Below are 17,217 nucleotides of genomic sequence, written 5' to 3' on the forward strand. Positions count from 1 at the left end.
TTTTTTTAAGAATAAGCATCTAGAATTCATATGCTATTCAGGGGGTGAAGTTATAAATGCATTCTAAGATTTTTTTATTTATTTTTTATCCTATTCACAAAAAGTACACTCTATTGCCTGCATCCTTTTAATCCTTACAAACAGAAACAGAGTCAATAAAAAAGAAATGTACATGGCTAAGTCCATACAGCATTCGCTTTACAAAAAAAGGTCAAAAGACATCCATTAAAATTCTGGAGCATATGTGTAATTGTGTTTTATTTCATTAAAGCAGTTTGGGAGTTGAGGTGTACCTTGTTGTTTGTCCTTCAGAGTGATCTTGATGTTGACATAAGCACAGGCTGAAGTGGTCAGGGGGCCTCTGGAGATGGCGGCCTCTCTCACAATGGTTAAATCCAGATCTGAGCCTTTCAACTACAGCACAAGAGAAAAAAATTCTGCTTCACTGAGATAATAAAGAATGCAGTGAGAGTAATGGTTTGTGTTCCATCTGGGTTCAAAATAAGGATGGGAAAACTGAAAATAATACATTTATGCCACAGATCCTTTTAGCTGATCAGTGCAGTGTTTTCTTTCAATTGTGAAATTGATGAGATAATGCAAAATTATATCCAAACACAAAAGACTGGGCATGCACACAGAGCCACGCTCTGGATGGTGCGACCACACCTGGTCCTGATTTCTAGGGGCCCGGCGAACAGGAAAAAATGTAAATACTAAAATGATTAGGGATGTCCCTATACAGATATTGGTATCGGAATCAGATCCAATACCACACTCATGTACTCATATTCGTGCTCGTAAAAATACTCAGATACCAAAAAACTATGCCATCTGATGTGTGAATGTCATTACATAAACATTCAGCACACATATTAAAATCACATTATGTCCTAGTAAGATTATTTAACTGCAAAAACTGTGATTTAATTAGATAAATATATAATTTGCATGTGCTGCACGCTTCAAATGTGAGCACTTGTGAATGTGTGGAGCCAGTGTTTACCTTTTAAAGCTCCCCCTTGGCTCATACAGGGAAACCACGTCATGTGCATTACACACTCTGTTTGAAACAGATATGCTAACATATCGCAAATTCACTTTGTAGAGCGAGGCACATAAAAAATGCATACATTAATTAAATAGCAGCCATTTGATAATCACTTGAGTCACGTAAGCGCAACCAGCTTTTCAGGACTGAAAAACTACGGTCATAACACAAACACTTCAAAATAAAAGCTCTGTCAAAATTAAAGCTCAATTTAAATGTATAAAATATGACAGAAATATATCTACTGTGAAGTTATGTAATATTCACTGTATTACTACTGCTAATAATAACAATAATAATAAAGCAATAGTAATTATATTATATTTAAGCAATATCTCACATCTGTTACACCTTGTTCTAACCAGATGCGATGCGATAAGATTCGAACGACAAGCAATCTGTCTGGCCACATCAGACGTAATGTGACACTATGATATGGTCATACACTAAAATGAGGATAATTGACAATAAAATTTAGAAAATAGAGCAACCACAGACAGAACAGGATGTTTATTGAACACCGCTAATTTTCTCACATAAGCTCCATAGCGCTTTCTACGGCAGGCCCAGAGGGGATAAATATACAATCACATACACAGGGAAAAGTCAATTTATGAATCGCATCCCTGTTCAGTCTGTTACGATTGTTTATGTCCACGTGGTACTCCTGTTGTTCTTTTGCCGATCTCCATGTGACAGGGAAGCAGAAAGAAAATCCAAAAGAGCTGGTATGTCTCCACTCTGCCATTCTTAAACTGTGTGTGTGTGTGTGTGTGTAAGACAGAGCTCTGACTAAAGAGAATGAGACCTCAAGCACAACAGGTATCTGACTCCGTATCGGCGAGTGGCAAAAACGAAGTATTGGTACTCATTTACATTACATTTATGCATTTGGCAGACGCTTTTATCCAAAGCGACTTACAGTGCAATTATTACAGGGACAATCCCCCTGGAACAACCTGGAGTTAAGTGCCTTGCTCAAGGACACAATGGTGGTGGCCGTGGGGTTAGAACCTGCGACCTTCTGATTAACAGCCCTGTGCTTTAGCCACTACGCTAAAAATTATTTTCTTTGTTAATTCCTTGACGATGTATCCTATGAGATGTGTGATGTTGTATGTGCCCATAGTAATGATGCTTACATGGTCAGAAGCGATTTTGCGCATTGATGTCACTCTGTGTATTAGGCCAATGATTCACTGTTGTTAGAGCAGTCACGATTATTACATTTTGTTGATGATTAAATGTCAAACAATTATTTAGATTATGATGATTAATTGTCTGTTTTAGGGCTTTCACGATTAATTGTCATATAAACTGTCATATTTCTAAGGTGCATGTGTGCTTCATATATATTTACATATTTAACTTCAAATATATATATATATATATATATATATATATATATATATATATATATATATATATATATATATATATATATATATATATTTAAAAAGATCTGGATATATGAGACTTTAAAACTCAGAATGACATGAAAAATAGTGTTCTCTTATGAGAGGTTCTCTCGTATTGCGTAAGCTAGCTTACGCTACGGGAAAGATTCATCTTTTCTGAGATATTGAAGCCGAAAAATTATCCTTAATTTTGTATCATTTGTCAACGCAGTGCAGCAACTGCAGACCTTGAGCGGGCTAGCTAGCGAGCTAGCAGCCTCACGTCTCTGAAAAAATTTCAGAGAGTGTTAGGTTACATGGCCTCAGCCGCAGCAGTACTTCAGCTGGGTTTACTGTGCATGCGCCCGCTTCAGCATTGGCTAAACACCCACGCGTCTCGCCGGGCATGGGCCACAGGCCGCCAGCCGATCAGAGTGACTCAGACCTGTATATCAGCTCTGCAGCCTTGGACGGTGGCCGAATGGTATCAGCGGGGAGTGACGATGGGAGCTGTATCTCGCCGAAAAGTCATCTCGACAGACGCGTCCAACACGGGTTGGGGCGCGGTCTGCGAGGGCTCACCGGTTTTCGGCCTATGGTCAGTTCAGGAAAAGCTCCTTCACATAAATTGTCTGGAAATGATAGCGGTCGAGTACGCGGTCGAGTACGCGCTCGTGCGCTTCCTCCCGGTCATTCAGGGTCACCACGTCCTGGTCCGTTCGGACAACAGATCTGTGGTATCCTATCTAAAACGTCAGGGCGGTGTCAGATCCAGGAACCTCTTCCATCTGACAAAACGCATACTAAGTTGGTCCCAGGGCCACCTGCGCTCGCTGAGGGCGACGCACGTGCCAGGCCACCTGAACGACGGCCCAGACAGACTGTCCAGAGACAATGTTCCCCCAGGGGAATGGTCCCTGCACGCTCAAACAGTCCAGAAATTATGGCAAATATTCGGCAGAGCAGAGATGGACCTCTTCGCGTCAGAAGAGAACTCTCACTGCCCAGTATTTTTCTCGAAAAGCGAGGACGCGCTGGCCCAGGACTGGCCCAACCGCCGCTTTACGCCTTCCCTCCCGTCTCGCTATTGCCACAGGTAATGCAGAGGATCAGGGAAGCGCGTCACTCGGTGCTCCTCATAGCCCCGCTGAGAGAATCAGACATGGTTCCCGGAGCTTACGCAGCTGTCACTGACAGCCCCGTGGCCCATCCCAGTGAGAGCAGATCTCCTCTCTCAAGCTCGCGGCACGATCTGGCATCCCCACCCAGAGCGCTGGGCTGCACTCGTGGGTGATCAACGACTACCCGTCGCTTTGCCAGAAGGAGTAATGAACACTATCATACATGCTAGAGCCCCTTCCACGAGAAGACTCTATGCGTCCAAATGGTCGGTGTTTTCAAAATGGTGCACCGACAGAGACCTGGACCCACGGACATGTGGGGTGTCGTCACTGCTCGTGTTTTTACAAGAGCTGTTGGATAAGGGCAGATCCCCATCCATGCTCAAAGTGTATGCGTGGCGGCCGTCGCGGCGTCGCCGAACCCCTGCACGGCCAGTCACGGGAAAAACGAGCTGGTCATCCGCTTCCTCAGGGGAGCTAGAAGGATGAACCCCGCGCCCCATTGGTTCCTATCTGGGATCTTTCTGTAGTTCTCGAGCTATGAAAGCCCCCTTTCGAACCGCTTGAATCCGTGGATTTGAAATACCTTTCACTCAAAACCGTTTTCTGACTGCCCCGTCATCAGTTAAGCGTGTGGGAGACCTTCACGCGCTGTCTGTCAGCTGCGTGTATGGAGTTTGGACCAAGTGACTCCAAGGTCATTTTAAAGCCTAGACACGGCTATGTCCCCAAGGTGATCGGTACTCCTTTCAGAGCACAAATTATTTCCCTATCGGCTCTGCCAGCATCCGATAGCGAACGCGACACAAATCTCCTTTGCCCAGTCAGAGCACTGAGATTGTATACTGTGCGCTCCGCCTCTTTCAGACGCACTGAGCAGCTTGTTTCGTTCGGAGGGCGCACCAAGGGTCTCGCCACCTCGAAACAGACACTGTCTAGATGGATAGTGGACGCTATTGCTGCCGCGTACGGCGTCGAAAGACCTGCCATGCCCGTTAGGCATTAGGGCTCACTCCACCAGAGGCATGGCCTCCTCGTGGGCATGGTCCAGCGGGATTTCCATTCAGGACATATGTGTGGCAGCGGGCTGGGCTTCCCCTCCACCTTTGTCAGATTTTACAATCTGGAAGTGCCCGCTCTGCAGGCAAAACTACTAGCGGTTTAATACGCTACAGCTCCCCTGGTGAGCTGCACTAATGGGACACATTCCACACAGACCGGCACCGCCGCTCTGTTTTCCCTTCCCACTATGTGCTTATGTATCACACACACACTGACCCGCACTCTTGCCGGCCAAATATTATTTCCCCACTCACAAGGGCTCCCCGGGTCCCCCACCCCCTGGGGCTCATGCAGTGGATGCTTGGCGCACGGCGTTGACAATGGGTTCCGTGAGCGTAAGCTAGCTTGCATATACTGAGAGAACCTCTCGTAAGAGAACGTCTTGGTTACCTACGTAACCTCGGTTCTCTCTAGATGAGGAACGCAGTATTGCGTAGCTGGCCGTGCTTCGCGCCACGAGCAATTTTACGCTTAATTCAATGAAAACCAGGGTTCCAGCCTCACGAACTGCGCTTATATGCACCCTAGCCACGCCCATTCTGGCGGGCTTTGGGACAGTGAGCGCGGGCACCTCTCATTGGGCGCGAGTTCACACAAGTTCGTCTATAGGCTGCAGCAGTTGCCGCAGAGCAACCAATGAGCTCGCTAGCTAGCCCGCTCAAGGTCTGCAGTTGCTGCACTGCGTTGACAAATGATACAAAATTAAGGATAATTTTTTGGCTTCAATATCTCCGAAAAGATGAATCTTTCCCGTAGCGTAAGCTAGCTTATGCAATACTCGTTCCCTCATCTAGAGAGAACCGAGGTTACGTAGGTAACCGAGACGTTTTACAAATCAAAATATTTCTAAATAATTAAAATATGTCTCTTTTTGGTCAACTTCAGTTTTGGTCAATTTTACACATACACTGTTGTTTTAGTAGCTTGTAAATTGTATATAATATTTTTTAATAAAATGTATATATATATATATATATATATATATATATATATATATATATATATATATATATATATATATTAGGTTATATTACTGTATATTATAGAATAGAAAACATACAGTTGAAGTCAGAAGTTTATATATGCCAAATTCACAATTCCTGACATTTAATCGTAGAAAACATTCCCTGTCTTAGGTCAGTTAGGATCATTATTTTAACAATGTGATATGTCAGAATAATAGTAGAGAGAATTATTTATTTCAGCTTTTATATCTTTCATCACATTCCCTGTGGGTCAGAAGTTTACATAAACTTTGTTCTTTTTGTTAGCATTGCCTTTAAATTGTTTAACTTGGGTCAAATGGAATTTTGGTCCATTCCTCCAGACAGAACTGGTTTAACTGAGTCAGTTTTGTAGGCCTCCTTGCTCACACATGCTTTTTTTCAGTTCTGCCCACAAATTTTCAGGACTTTGTGATGACCACTCCAATACATTGACTTTGATGTCCTTAATACATTTTGCGACAACTTTTGATGTAGACTAAACTTTTGATGTCCATTTGGAAGACCCATTTGCGACTAAGCTTTAACTTCCTGGCTGATGCCTTGATATTTTGCTTCAATATATGCACCTAAATTTCCTTCCTCATGATGCCAGCTATTTTGTGAAGTGCACCAGTCCCTCCTGCAGCAAAGCACCCCCACAACATGATGCTGCCACCCCCATGCTTCATGGTTGGGATGGTGTCTTCGGCTGGCAAGCCTTACCCCTTTTCCTCAAAACATTACAATGATCATTATGGCCAAAGTTACATTTTTGTTTAATTAGACCAGAGGACATTTCTCCAAAAAGTAAGATCTTTGTACCCATGTGAACTTGCACTGTAGTCTGGATTTTTTTAATGGTGGTTTTGGAGCAGTGGCTTCTTCCTTGCTGAGCAGCTTTTAAGGTTATGTCAATATAGGACTTATTTTACTGTGGATATAGATACTTGTTTACCTGTTCCTCTAGTATCTTCACAAGGTCCTTTGCTGTTGTTCTATGATTGATTTGAACTTTTCACACCATGTGAAAACCATTCATCTCTAGGAGACAGAATGTGTCTCTTTTAAGAGTGGTATGATGGGTGTGTGGACCCATGGTGTTTATACTTGCATACTATTGATTGTATAGATGAACATGGTACCCTCAGGCATTTGGAAAATGCTCCCAAGGATGAACCAGACTTGTGGAGGTCCATAATTAGTTTCTGAGGTCTTGGCTGATTTCTTTTGATTTTCCCACGAGTTTGAAGATAGTTCTTAAAATACATCCACATGTAAACCTCCAATTGACTTCAATCAGCCAATTAGCCTAATTGGCTAATTGCCTAAAGGCTTGACATAATTTACTGGAATTTTCCAAGCTGCTTAAAGGCACTTAAAATTTTGCGACAAAGCTAAATGTAGTAGTGTGAAATATCTTATATAAGTTTTAAAGGGGATATATTATGCAAAATAATTTAATTCAATTTTCTTGTCCCCAGTGTGTGTAGACAACTAGAAAATATGGTTAGAGACCATTCCCTCAATTTTTTCCTTTCCCCATCAATAAAAAACAGTGTCTCCGAATGAGCCGTTCAGGTTTGATTTAAAAAAGGGGAAAGGTACTGCCCACAGCTGGCGAAGAGATCTGCCCGTGTAGCTTAGATGCGCAAGCAGTGCACAGTCTGCTGTATTAATCTCCACGCTAGAGCCTCTTGTGCCAACTCAAGAATGTCCCAGCTACGAGGTAAACAAGCCAAATAATCTGTTGTTGGCTGCAAGAGCGAACACAAGAGTCTTCATGTACTCCCCGCATCTGAGCCACTGAAGACCCAGTGGATTATTTTTATTTTTGATGGCAGTGTGCCCACAACAATAGGAAAATCCCTATATGTTTGTGCAAACCATTTAACGTCAGACTGCTTCATCAACGAGGGTCAACACAAGGCTGGATTTGCTTCCAAACTAAGGATCATGGAAGGATCGATACCAAATCTCCATGACCTAACTTCAGATATGCAGGTCGTACATTTAGCATTTTATACTTTTTATTGTTTGCACTTGGCTTTATGAATTTGCTTGTTTGCACATTGCGTGAAAAATGCTTGTTGTGAAAACAATGCGCTTCATCGTTTCACAGTTTCCACATGAGCACCTGTACCACAATTAAAAAATGAGTGTTCTATTAAATGTATCATGTCACTTTATTGTGCTTGGAGAACGTCATTACGTTATTTAATGTCTGATGCTTATTGAAGTAGTACTGTTCCCTACAATGGAAAGTGGAGAAAGCTAAAGTTGGTGTTAAACCCAAAGTATACTTCACCTGTCCACGTTGCGCGACAGTCCACGCACAGTCCTTGTGACGTTATTTTCGTCATCAGGAGTGTCCGTGGACGTACGCGCAATGTCCGCATGCAGCCAGATTTTTCTGTCCAAGTTGACTGTGCTCGGACAAACGCGCATGCGCAAGGTTGACTGTTGAGATAGAAGAGTCAACTAGGTGGCAATATGCACAGTTGGGCTGTACTGTCAAGCAGTAGTCGAAGAACTTATCCTTTTCCATCGTTTTGTTGTTCTTAATTCCTCTAATGGCGGATTCTCAGTTTTTCTTCTTTTTGCGGATGTCCTGTAAATGACAACTCTAAGGTTTGGTAGTGTGTAACAAAGCAATTGTACTGCACATGTGTCGAAGGCGTCCATTTGCGCTCATCCATGTGAGGTATCCTTTCAAAGCTGTGCACACACAACTGTGCGTAAGACAGAACGGAATGCGTAAAGTGAAGTATACCAGAATCTTTCAGACACCGAACAACACGTCATTCATTGTAGCAAAACGGTTGAAATAACCCTACAAAAGTTACACAAATTCGTCAAACATGTACGGCTGAACTCCGGTGTTTTCAGTTGCAGCCATATTGGTTCTCCTGCATTGTTGTTGCTGGGGTATCCATGGCACAAACAGAAAAGGCACAGCCCACTTCCAGAAAGGGGTTTGGGGAGCAGCAGCTCCTTTGCATTTAAAGCTACAGACACTAAAACAGTCTGTTTGGAACAGAGATACAAAACAGGGGTATAAAGGTATGGTAGAATAATCTGTGAGGTATTTTGAGCTTAAACTTGACAGACATATTCTGGGGACATCTGAAACTTACATTACATTGTGTAAAAAGGGGAATAATATGTCCCCTTTAATATTAAGATGATGGAAATGAAGGGAGCTATGTAGGGGCCCCCCCATGCCACCCATTCATTTTTTTTTTAAGGAATATTCCGGGTTCAATAAAAGGTAAGCTCAATTGACAGCATACTGCATACTGTAATTCTGATAATCACACAAACTCATCCCTCCTTTCCTTAAAAAAAACAAGTTAAAATCTGTGTTAAAATAAGGCACAATGTGACTGAACTGAATGGGGGCCAATTTTTTATGTTAATGTAAAGCTGCAAGACAAAGAAATGCATGTAAACATGATTTTAGTGTGATAATATCACTAACTAACCTTTAATGTGGAAAGTTACAGCCAATTTTACAACTTTGTTGCCATGACGATATAATGTCAACAAACCTTAAAATCCTAAAATGACGTCAATTTCAACAACTTTACAGTTCAAATAATGCACAAGTTTTAACAGGATAATTAATTCAAGTGCTTTTATAAATTTCTAACCTTCCCATTTCTGCTTTTAAACCCTTCAAAACTTGGCCACATTCACTTTCATTACAAATGCCTCACTGTAATCTCGATTATTGCGTGTTTTGTTTTTTTTAAAGAAAAGGAGGGACGTGTCTAAATACATTTTGTGGTAATCAGCATTGTGCCACAAATGTTGTCAATTGAGCTTAACTTGTATTGAACCCGGAATATTCCTTTAAGACCGAAATCAATACTTCATTTCTGGTAATCACCAATACCAATACTAAGACAGAGTTACTGCTGAAATACTTTTAGTTTCTTTGCATAGCAACATTTATGAAATGTTACGTGGGAAGATTCATTTTTTAAATGTTTACCTGAGTTTTCTCTTGGACGATCACATTGGCAGTCTTAGATACAGGGTATGGCTTCAATGGGGCTTTTATAGTGGCCAAGATGAAATCAGTATGATTTTGGATGACTATATCCAGGTATTCCCCAGCCGGCTGACTGCTGTAATATATTGTGATCTCATCTGATGGGACCAGGTGACCCTGAGAAGAGATGTTTGGATACATTATTGTGACTGCAAGCACAGCAGTATTGTTACTAAATTATTACAATTATATAATTATGATTTGTAAGGATTTTTTTATATCTAAAGTAATAACAAATTAAAAAATAAATCAGAAGCCCTCCACACAATGAGTCTCATTCAATAATCATGCATATGCACGTATTTGCACAAATACTGTGTGAAATGTTGTAATATATATATATATATATATATATATATATATATATATATATACACACACTGTATATACACTCACAGACAACTTTGTTAGGTACACATGTACACCTTACTTATGTGATTATCTAATCAGCCAATCGTGTGGTGGCAGAGTAATGTATAAAATCATCAGATATGGGTCAGGAGCTTCAGTTAATGTTCACATCAACCATAAGAATGGGAAAAATGTGATCTCAGTGATTTAGACCGTGGCATGATTGTTGGTGCCAGGCTGGTTTTAGTATTTCTGTAACTGCTGATCTCCTGGGATATTAATGCACAAAAGTCTCTAAAGTGTATGGAGAATGTTGCCAAAAACAAAAAAACACCCAGCGAGCGAGGGACATTTGCACCATGAATGTGCAGCAGACAAATCTGCAGCAACTGCGTGATGCTGTCATGTCAGCGTGGATCAGACTCTCTAAGGGATGTTTCCAGCACCTTGTTGAATGCATGCCACAAGAACTACCTAATAAAGAGATCGGTAAGTGTATACAGGGTTTGAAATTAACATCCTTCAAATGTGGGTAAAAAATCAGCCATGGCGGGTAACTGCCACTCTCTCTAGGAACTTTGGTAGGTGAAGATTTTTTCAGGGGTTTTCCTTGAAAATTCTGTGGGCGACTCGGTGCTGCTGCTTAAGGAAATTGAATGTTAATCATGGCTCTCATAACTTACACGCACATCTGTGTAGGGCGAACGTTAATTGTCAGAGCACACACCAGTGTACTCCAGAGATAAGATCGCTAGAGCTCTGGACCAGCACAGAGCGAAACTTGCATGATTCAGACGCACTTCACTAGATATTGTGGCGGCCGGCGGAAAACACAAAGCTTATGTGAGCCATTTGAATCCTACAGAGAACATTCTAGTATAAAGCATTGTATGGTCAAACCTCTCAATCTGCTAGACATACATTGTAAAGAGAGTCAAACCTCTCAATCTGCTAGACATACATTGTAAAGAGCACTTTATACATTGTAAAGTTAAGGAGACAAATACCATCATCCTTCCATAAATAATATATATATATATATATATATATATATATATATATATATATATATATATATATATATATATATATGTTTTTTTTTTTTTAATGCAGTAACACTGACTGGTAACTTGAATGATTCATATTAAATCTATTAAGGGGAATCTTTAAGATTTTAAAAGTTGTAGTTAAAGGTTTCTAAAGTGTTTAGGCTATTAGATTTTTTATAACTAGCACTACAGTTTATTATTTAGAAACGACTATCAACATGAACCTAACCACAGTAATGTTAAGCCACCCTTGGTCTTACCTAATGGCCTTGACATTACAAATGCCACTGTTAAACACTGGTAGAACAATGGTAAACTTTCATATAGGCAAGTACAATTTGAAGGGGTTGAAACATCCATGAACTATGGACAAATTATTGACAAATGTTCTTCCTGTTCTATCACTACTCCTGTTCTAACTGGCTTTTGCCTTTGGATATTTTATAGGTTTCTTAAACCATTAGGCCTGTGTCCTGCTGAACTCATTTCATTCTTGTTTAAATTAAATGTCCAAACAAATGCATGCAGTTACAGTCTCCAGTTACCATAATCACTTTTTGCAAGGTGGTTGCTAGTGAAAATTCTCAATGTCTAGTAACGTTGGAAAACTACTAGCCACAGTAGCCAGTGAGCCAAAAAGTTAATTTTAAAGTTTTTATACATACACTAGCGGCCAAAGGTTTGGAATAATGTACATATTCTGCTGTTTCGGAAGGAAATTGGTACTTTAATTCACCAAAGTGGCTTTCAACTGATCACAATGTATAGTTAGGACATTACTGATGTAAAAAACTGCACCATTACTATTTGAAAAAATCTATTTTTTCCTCCCCTTTTCTCCACAATTTGGAATGCCCATTTCCCAGTCCGCTCTAAGTCCTCATGGTGGCGTAGTGATTCGCCTCAATCCAGGTGGCAGAGGTTGCCTCCGCATCCGAGACCGTCAATCCGCGCATCTTATCACGTGGCTTGTTGAGCGCATTACCGTGGAGGCGTAGCACGTGTGGAAGCCCACGCTATTCTCCACAGCATCCATGCACAACTCACCACATGCCCCACCACACATTATAGAGACCATGAGGAGGTTACCCCATTTGTGGACTCAAGATGGCGCTGAGCATGGCTGTTGCGTTGCGAGCACCAAGACAACACTGCAGTTTATTGTTTGTTTTGTTTACAGTTTTTTGTTTTTTTGTCTTGGATGTTGTCTGCCTTATTGTATACGACAGACAAATGCTTTTGGACATTGGTTCTGCAATTACACACCGAAACCGGACTTCAAATTCCTGTTTACAAACACGCCAGTGGAGCCCTTTGTCTGGGCTGTCCGGACGCAGAAACGCAGAAGGAAATGGGGAAAAAGAGCCGGCGTACTCATCAGAGTAAGACGTTGCGCAAATCGACCCCCGCTACCCAGTATACTACTGGCAACTGTTCAGTCTCTGGACATCAGAATCTATGCTTCAAGACTGTTTTGATCACGTGTACTGGGAGATGTTCCGGTCCGCCTCTGATGACGACATCGAGGTTTACGCTGATAGCGTAACGTGTTTCATCAGGAAGTGCATAGAGGACGTTGTTCAGACCAAAATAATACGGATCTACCCCAACCAGAAACCATGGGTTAACGCCGATATTCGCACGGCACTTAATACGCAGATCTCCGCTTTTAATTCCGGGAACACGGAGGAGCATAAACAAGCCAGTTATGCCCTCCTTAAATCTATCAGAGCAGCCAACAGCCAGTACAGAAACAAAATTGAAAGACAGTTCAACACCACCGACTCTGGAAGTATGTGGCAGGGACACATACCACTGCCACACTCCCGAATGAGCTTAATAAATTTTATGCTCGTTTCAAGGACAATAACACTGCACTCGTGGAAAGAGCACTCACGGCCGAGGCTACAGAAGTTGGTTCACTCTCTGTTGCGGATGTAACCCGATCCTTCCGACGGGTGAACATACGTAAAGCCGCGGGTCAAGACGGCATTCCAGGCTGTGTCAGAGTGTGCGCGAAGGAACTGGCTGGTGTTTTTACGGCCATTTTCAACCTGTCCCTCTCCCTGTCTGTAGTCCCCCACAATACAAACTGCTCTCTCCCACCTGGAAAAAAGGAACACATAGGTGAGAATGCCGTTTGTAGACTACAGCTCAGCATTCAACACCATAGTGCCCTCCAAGCTTGATGTGATACTCCGGGCTCTGGGTTTAAACAGCTCGCTGTGCAGCTGGATCCTGGACTTCCTGTCAGGCAGACGTCAGGTGGTTAGAATGGGCAGAATCTCCTCATCACTGAGCCTCAACACTGGAGCCCCGCAGGGCTGTGTTCTCAGCCCACTCCTGTATTCCCTATACACACATGACTGTGTGGCAACACATAGCTCCAATGCCATCATTAAGTTTGTTGACGATACGACGGTGGTAGGTCTGATCACTGACAATGATGAAACAGCCTACAGAGAGGAGGTGCACAATCTGACACGCTGGTGTCAGGAGCACAACCTCTCCCTCAATGTCAGTAAAACCAAGGAGCTTGTAGTGGACTTCAGGAAGAAAGACAGAGAACACAGCCCATCACCATTAATGGAGCACCGGTGGAGAGAGTCAGCAGCTTCAAGTTCCTCGATGTCCACATTACTGAGGAACTCACATGGTCCGTCCACATTGCGGCCGTTGTGAAAAAGGCTCACCAAAGCCTCTTCTCCCCTGAGACGGTGGAGGAAGTTTGGAATGAATCACCACATCCTCCAGCCACCCGAGTCATGGGATGCTCTCAATGCTACCATCAGGCAGGCGGTATCGCAGCATCAGGACCCGCACCAGCCGACTACATGACAGCTTCTTCCCCCAAGTAATCAGACTTTTGAACACTTGATCTCTCACGATCAATAATCAGCACTGCACTTTATTAATCTTATATCTCACACTGGACTGTCATAATTATATTCTCCACAATATAACTACTGTATATACATTTTTTTTTTAATATACTCTTTATTTTTTTTTTTTATTGTATGTGTATTCTATATTGTGTGTATTGTTTACTGTACATTGTATATTATTATTGTGTTGTGTAAGTATGTGTACATTTGATATGTAAATTGTGTTGTGTAAATATGTTGTTTATTGTAATTGGTATACGTCTCGTCACTGTCATGACTGCTATGTTGCTTGGAACTGGACACAAGACTTTCACCTACTGTTGCACTTGTGTACATGGTTGTCTGACAATAAATTGATTTGATTTGACTCTACCATCCCTAGCAACCGGGCCAATTTGGTTGCTTAGGAGACCTGGCTGGAGTCACTCAGAACACCTTGGATTCGAACTCGTGACTCCAAGAGTGGTAGTCAGCGTCAATACTCGCTGAGATACCCAGGCACCCTGAAAAAAAAATATTTTTGATCAGATCTAGAAAGGCCCCATTTCCAGCAGCCATCACTCCAACACCTTGAGTAATCATGCTAAATTGCTAAGTTGATACTAGAAAATCACTTGCCATTATATCAATCACAGTTGAAAGAAAGTTGTTTAGTTTGTTAAATGATGCTTAACATTGTCTCTGTGTTTGTTTTTGAGTTGCCACAGTATGCAATAGAATGCCATGTCTTAGGTCAATATTTGATCAAAAATGGCAAAAAATAAACATCTTTCTCTAGAAACATGTTAACCAATTATTTTTTTGAGGAATGAAGGCTATAAAATGCTTGAAATTGCCAAAAAAACAAAGATTTCATACAAAGGTGTACACTACAGTCTTCAAAGACAAAGGAAAACTGACTCTAACCAGGACAGAAAGAGATGTGAAAGGCCCTCATGTACATGTACCTCAGTAAAGAATGACAGACATTGGACAACAGATAATTGGAAAAGAGTGTTATGGATCTTAACCCCATTGAGCTTTTGTGGGATCAGCTAGACTGTAAGGTGTGTGAGAAGTGCCACATCTATGGCAAGTTCTACAGGAAGTGTGGGGTGAAATGTCATCTGAGTATCTTGACAAACTGGCAGCTAGAATGCCAAGGATCTGCAAAGCTGTCATTGCTGCACGTGGAGCATTTTTTGACGAGAACTCTTTGAAGTAGTAAAAAAAATCTGACATTTTGTTAATTCGTTGCAGAGCCCTCCAATTCCTCTCTTGTACAACTGCCATACCAAGATGTAAGGCAGTATGTCAGTACAATCTCCACTACACATCGATTAAAAAGTTCACAACAATTTTCTGATGCAATCTTGCTTTCTTTAATCTTCTCAGAAAATAAGACTTTGTTGTGTATATACACAGTACTGTGCAAAAGACTAAGGCACATAAGATGTTTCACAAAAGCATTTGTCTTAAGATGGTTATTTTTATCTTCAGCTTTACTGTGTCAATAGGAAATATAAATGTTAGACTCCCAAACTTTACTTTTGCAAATAGAAAAGATTAGAATAGAAGAACAGGGAGCCCTGCAACAGATGTCATGGCCCCCACAAAGGGATTACATAAAGAGACAGAAGCTATTGAGACAGACTAAATAGATAAAAGATCTGTGGTGAATTGACCAAGAAGCTTGGAACATCCTGGTGGTCAAACCGAATTTGCACAGTACTCTGTGTGTGTGTGTGTGTGTGTGTGTGTGTGTGTGTGTGTGTGTGTGTGTGTAGTATAGTAGTGTGTATATATATATATATATATACACATACATATAAAATCTGTATATAATCAAGTCTAAATTTAGGATACAATTGAGAACAAACTGAAATCACAGACTCATCGCAACTTTAGAAACATGGTGTGTTAAGCAAATATATTTTATACATCAAATTATTAGAAATGGAACTATTATGTTACTCTTCATATAATTGGAGGTGAGGTAGTGCAGAAAGCCCATATGTGGAGATTGTTTGGGTGTTTTTATACAAATTACTAACTGCAAGCACTAATTAAAAAATGTAGTTTTTTTAAAAAGGATGATGTTTGAACAGATAATGAAGTGTTAAAAAAGCATCTCATGATGCACCTCGTAAAGTGTCTGAGAGAATGCCCAGATTGTGCAAAGCTGTAATCTAGGCAACGGGTGGTGAGCTACGATTTAAAAACAAATTTGATTTTAAAAAATTTGGTAACTACATAACTCCCATACTTCCATTTGTGTTATGTTAGTTTTGATGAATTTACGAATATTCAAAAATGTCAAAAATAGTCATAGAATGAGTAGGTTCATACTGTCCAGATTTTTGACTGTTAGTGTATCATCGTTCATCAATATCACTGCTTGTACCTCTGAGGGTTAAAGCACAGCTCATTAAATCTGCCTTCATTTTTAAGGGTACGCTGGGAAATGGCACGAAGCGTTTCTTCATTTTCCCCAAAGCAGACGCGATAAGAAATGGACAAACTTGTTATAGAAAACACACGCTTGGGTATTCGGCACCCTTGAGCAAGAAGTACAAAAACACAATGGCTTCTGCTTTACCAAGAACGCTCTCTCACACATCTGCCCCCTGGTTACCACCATTCATCCGAGAAAACATTGAAAAATTAATTCCCTCCCATGGAAAATTCCCCCAGATTTTTCCAGACTTTCAATAAGAGTGGAATTCAGGACTGGCAGGCATCCAGACACCCTCCCCCTCACATATACACCAAGCAACACTTGTGGAGTGGAAAAATATTTGTTTATTATGATTAAAAAAAGGCGGCTGAAGAAAGGAAATCCATCCTATTTTCCTTATGTTCACACAACTACAAAATGCTGTTTATCTTAAAGTGGACTGTGGGTAATAAAGCTTTAAGGCCAGGCTGTAACACTGAACAATTGCTCAATGCCCTCAGAACTATGGGGTGGAAAATTTTTCCATATAGTACCTCTCATGAGCCTGGGAAAAACAATTGAGCTTGACCCCGAGAGAGTGTACAAAGACAACCACATGATGGGAGGAGACGTCAGAGGTGTGGAAGTAGACCCGAGAACAGAGGCCACCAGAAGTTTTCATTCAGAAACAAAACTGAACCACACAGCAAAATAAAGAAAAATGAAAAAAAGACTTCAAACCACACAACAGTTTTGTGATGAATTTAACAAAACCTGTCAGGAAAATGTCCGGGTTATATTTCACCTCAAAATTAAAAGAAAGGGATAAGAAGTTATAGTTTTTG

General features: G+C 41.2%; 1 protein-coding gene across 2 annotated transcripts in view; it reads right to left on the bottom strand.

Moving 5' to 3' along the window:
* The window catches only part of iars1 (isoleucyl-tRNA synthetase 1), a 183,050-nt gene that overhangs the window by 25,469 nt on the left and 140,364 nt on the right, over positions 1-17,217 (bottom strand). For both annotated transcript variants that reach the window (XM_052110889.1, XM_052110890.1), the window contains exons 29-30: positions 9,612-9,788; positions 294-414 (exon numbers count right to left, since the gene is read on the bottom strand). In XM_052110889.1, coding sequence (XP_051966849.1) covers positions 294-414; positions 9,612-9,788 — 298 coding nt within the window. The remainder of the gene's footprint in view (positions 1-293; positions 415-9,611; positions 9,789-17,217) is intronic.

The sequence above is a fragment of the Xyrauchen texanus genome, chromosome 39, assembly GCF_025860055.1.
Source record: "Xyrauchen texanus isolate HMW12.3.18 chromosome 39, RBS_HiC_50CHRs, whole genome shotgun sequence".
NCBI classification, from domain to species: domain Eukaryota; kingdom Metazoa; phylum Chordata; class Actinopteri; order Cypriniformes; family Catostomidae; genus Xyrauchen; species Xyrauchen texanus.